This window comes from Micropterus dolomieu, linkage group LG18 (genome assembly GCF_021292245.1).
Source record: "Micropterus dolomieu isolate WLL.071019.BEF.003 ecotype Adirondacks linkage group LG18, ASM2129224v1, whole genome shotgun sequence".
NCBI lineage: Eukaryota > Metazoa > Chordata > Actinopteri > Centrarchiformes > Centrarchidae > Micropterus > Micropterus dolomieu.
Window position 1 is genome coordinate 2,438,436 of NC_060167.1, and position 3,407 is coordinate 2,441,842.

General features: G+C 47.0%; 1 protein-coding gene across 1 annotated transcript in view; it reads right to left on the reverse strand.

Annotated features, from left to right (window-relative positions):
* The window catches only part of LOC123956638 (E3 ubiquitin-protein ligase RNF123-like), a 160,751-nt gene that overhangs the window by 100,737 nt on the left and 56,607 nt on the right, over window positions 1–3,407 (reverse strand). Inside the window, exons 31-32 of the mRNA XM_046028981.1 lie at window positions 1,419–1,494; window positions 1,082–1,166 (exon numbers count right to left, since the gene is read on the reverse strand). Of these exons, the coding sequence (XP_045884937.1) occupies window positions 1,082–1,166; window positions 1,419–1,494 (161 nt within the window). The remainder of the gene's footprint in view (window positions 1–1,081; window positions 1,167–1,418; window positions 1,495–3,407) is intronic.

Genomic DNA, 3,407 nt, shown 5'->3' on the forward strand with positions numbered 1-3,407 from the left:
AATGATTTCCTCACTTCTGCTGCCGATACACAAACAGCAGAGAGTCCACGTCCAACAGCTGACATTCACCGTTCTGCTGAAACAGGAGGAAGCTTCTCGATTTACCTAAAGATGCAATTACAGATTCTTTTCTCGATTAATCGTTTGTTCTGTAAAATGAAGACGCATTCGAATGTCTTGTTTTGTCCAGTTCAGTTAGACGGAGACAAGCAGCAAATGCACATATTTAAAATGCTGCAACCAGAGACTGTTTGCTTTGTAAAGACGGATGAGTTTGTCCAACGGCTGAACAGGCCGAGAAAAGGGGAGTCGCTCAAAGAAGCAGAGCCTCCAGCACATTTCGGATTTAACAACTCAATAATTAGCGTTGCGAGACGAAGGAAAAGTATTTTGTTATTATTGAATATGATTCAACCACAGAGATCAGAGTGGAGCACTGAACCGCAGGACGACCTAATGAGCCGACCTCTGCAGACTCTGCCTGAGGGAATCACCCAGAGTTCATAGCGCCGTGGCGTTAAACACGGGGTTACCAGGAGAAGCCTGCATTTTTTTTAAAAAGGTAAACAAACATGGAAGCTACAAGAAGAAAAAAGACGTGTGTGAGGCAAGTAATCTTCAAATAATCAGTTTACTCTGCAGGACGTTCAGATCAAGCCGTCGGTCCCTTCAGTGCCTCGGACGTAAAGGAAGTCTACTAAAAAGTCCCAAACTCGTGACGTCAGCTGAGTCTGTGAGGGTTCAGGGTTCGGATCAGGGTTCGGATCTAAGACAACAAATCTGCAGCTGCAAAGCCTCCAACGCTGCAGCAACATCTAAATAAAATTCAGCTGATCCGAGAGCAGCTCCACAGTGTTGGTTGGTCTCTGGTTTCACTGCTGAAGTAGCTGATCAATGAATAAACCAGATTAGAGCGGTTTTAAAAAGTGAAGCAGCGTTCGCTCACACCAGCTGTGCTTCATGTTGCATGTCAGAGGGCTGACTAACGCTAACCAGGGGGCGACCTACTGCAGGGACAGCAGCTCAGGGGCATTATGGGTACAAATCCAGTTCGCAGTCAAACAGAAAAATAGGATCTTACCCCTGTCTGTCTCCGTCCACCAGGATTCGCACCAGGATGCCTGTAACAGCCACCAGGATGGGGTAGTGGTCTACGCTCTCCAGACCTGCAACACACACACAATTATATGAATTAAATGTTTTTATATAGTTCAGCTCAGTTACTAGTATTTTTTTACTGTTACATTTTTTATTATTATTAAAAATATTCACACTTTATTTATTTCACACCTGCTTTGGCAACGTAAACGTCTGTTTCCCAGTAATAAAGCTCTGATGACATAACTTGACCTGAATGAACTAAGGCGTGTGTGTGTGTGTATGTGTGTGTGTGTGTGTGTGTGCGTGTGTGCGTGTACCTGGCAGTCTCAAGTTGACGACGCGATCAAACAGGTTCTTCTCTGCCGTCACTCTGTTCAGCACCTGGTTCAACAGCTGAAAGACAAACGAAAACGGGTTCATGTGAGTCCGGCGGCGGCGGCGGCGTCGCCTCTCTCTCTCACTCACTCTCTCTCTCTTCCTGTCGGGCTGGAATAGAGTTCATTTTCAGGGAGACCTCGCCGCCACACAGAAGATGAGGATGCGCTGCGGTATTGATGATTTGGCACGAGAGCTGTTGTCATAGCAACAAGTCCTCAAATCCTGAACTGCAGAAGTGCAGCTTAGCGACAGCCGGATCAGGAACCAGACGTTTATTATTGTGAAGCACAAACAGGAAGTCATTTAAAGTCAGGTAAACTGGCTCTTTTCTTATAATTGTGATGATGTGATTTCAGATAAAAACATGCAGGTTGGTGGAGGAATCGTCACTGTTTAGTTTGCCTTTACTTCAAAATAAGACCTCCTACTCATGATAACGTCATCCAGAGCCGGAGAACCGAGTTGCTGGATGAGTAGACAGGGTTCTGGACTGAAGGTGTGCTGTGACACACAGGCCTGGAGCTGTTTGCTGAATAAACTGGAGGCTGTCCACTGGAGCAGACGGGGTAAAGGGCCTCGCTCGAAGGCTCCTCCGTGGTGGTAATGAGGGAGGGGCCAGTGCAGCCTGGTCACATCCCCCCCCCCCCCGATTTATCATGCTGGTCTGGAATTGACTGGAACTGGTCACGAGCTCACTTCTCTAACCACCGCAGCCTGACTGCACGTGTCTGTGGCAGAATGCGTCACAGCAACACTTTCATAAACTTTCCGCTGATCAGCCGCATGGAGGCGACGTAGGTGTCAGGGTTTGAACTTCTCTCTCAGACCTCTTTCTCAGTCTTTACTTGACTGTCACTTCTCACGTGAACAGCTGAAGTCTAGTGCTGGGGGGGGCGATTCATCGACGTAATCGGTTACGTAAACACGGCGACTCAAAGCGTCGCTGCATCCGGTGTTGGTGGGATTCCCCCGGACAAGCTGCAGCTACAAGACCGCGCCTTCGACCGCGCCTGAAGTTTGAGAGTATTTTAGACGGACACTCAACAACGCGCAGCTCCGTGAGCTCTGTGAACTGGAAATTATCCTAGAGCGCTGACGGCAGCACCGCAAATCCTCTTTACTTTCTGTCTCCCCATGAGCACGGCACGTTATGAGCACGAGGAGTAAAGTAGCCTAATTAATGTCCGTTTCTGTTATTATCAGTGACGTGGAAATTTGATTCATTTTATGATCTGCTGCTATTGTCATTATTCTAATGTGCTTCATCAGGATGATTGAATAAAATATAGATGTATTGATTAGACAAGTTTGATATTTATTTTTGGATAAATTCTCATGTTAATCGAGTAATAGGCAGCATTTTGTTTTCTTTAGAATACACAAAATCGGTCTTTAGATTAATCGATTTGAAAAATGACTGTTTTGTACAGCCCTACTGAGGTCTGTCACACTACGAATGTCTCCAGGAGAGACTAAAGATGTGCGCCGTTATCTCCATATTTAAACGATCTCAGGCCTCCGCCTTACAGTGTGGACGTTCCGAGAGATAGAAGCACGAAACGTCGTGCAAACTAGTTCTTTTTAAACATAACCTCACTGAATTGGAAGCTGGCAAACAAGAGAAATCCACCAAACGAAAGCAGCCACTCTGTGAAGCACTCGGACGTTTGTGTGAATTACCTGAGCCAGTCGTCTGAGCAGCAGCTCTGCAGAGGGACGGGACCAGTCCAGGAAGATCTCCGGTACCAGAGTGACCGTCATCTCCAGCACTCGCAGCAGGCTGACCGACAGGTCGAAGCAGGTGGCGCAAACCTGGAACAAGGTTTTACAACACGAGTGAGCGGAGCGGCTGACTCTGCAGCAGGTGAGCCTGCAGACACACATAGCTACGATACAAGTCATTCATTTGAGTTTACAGCAGCACTTTT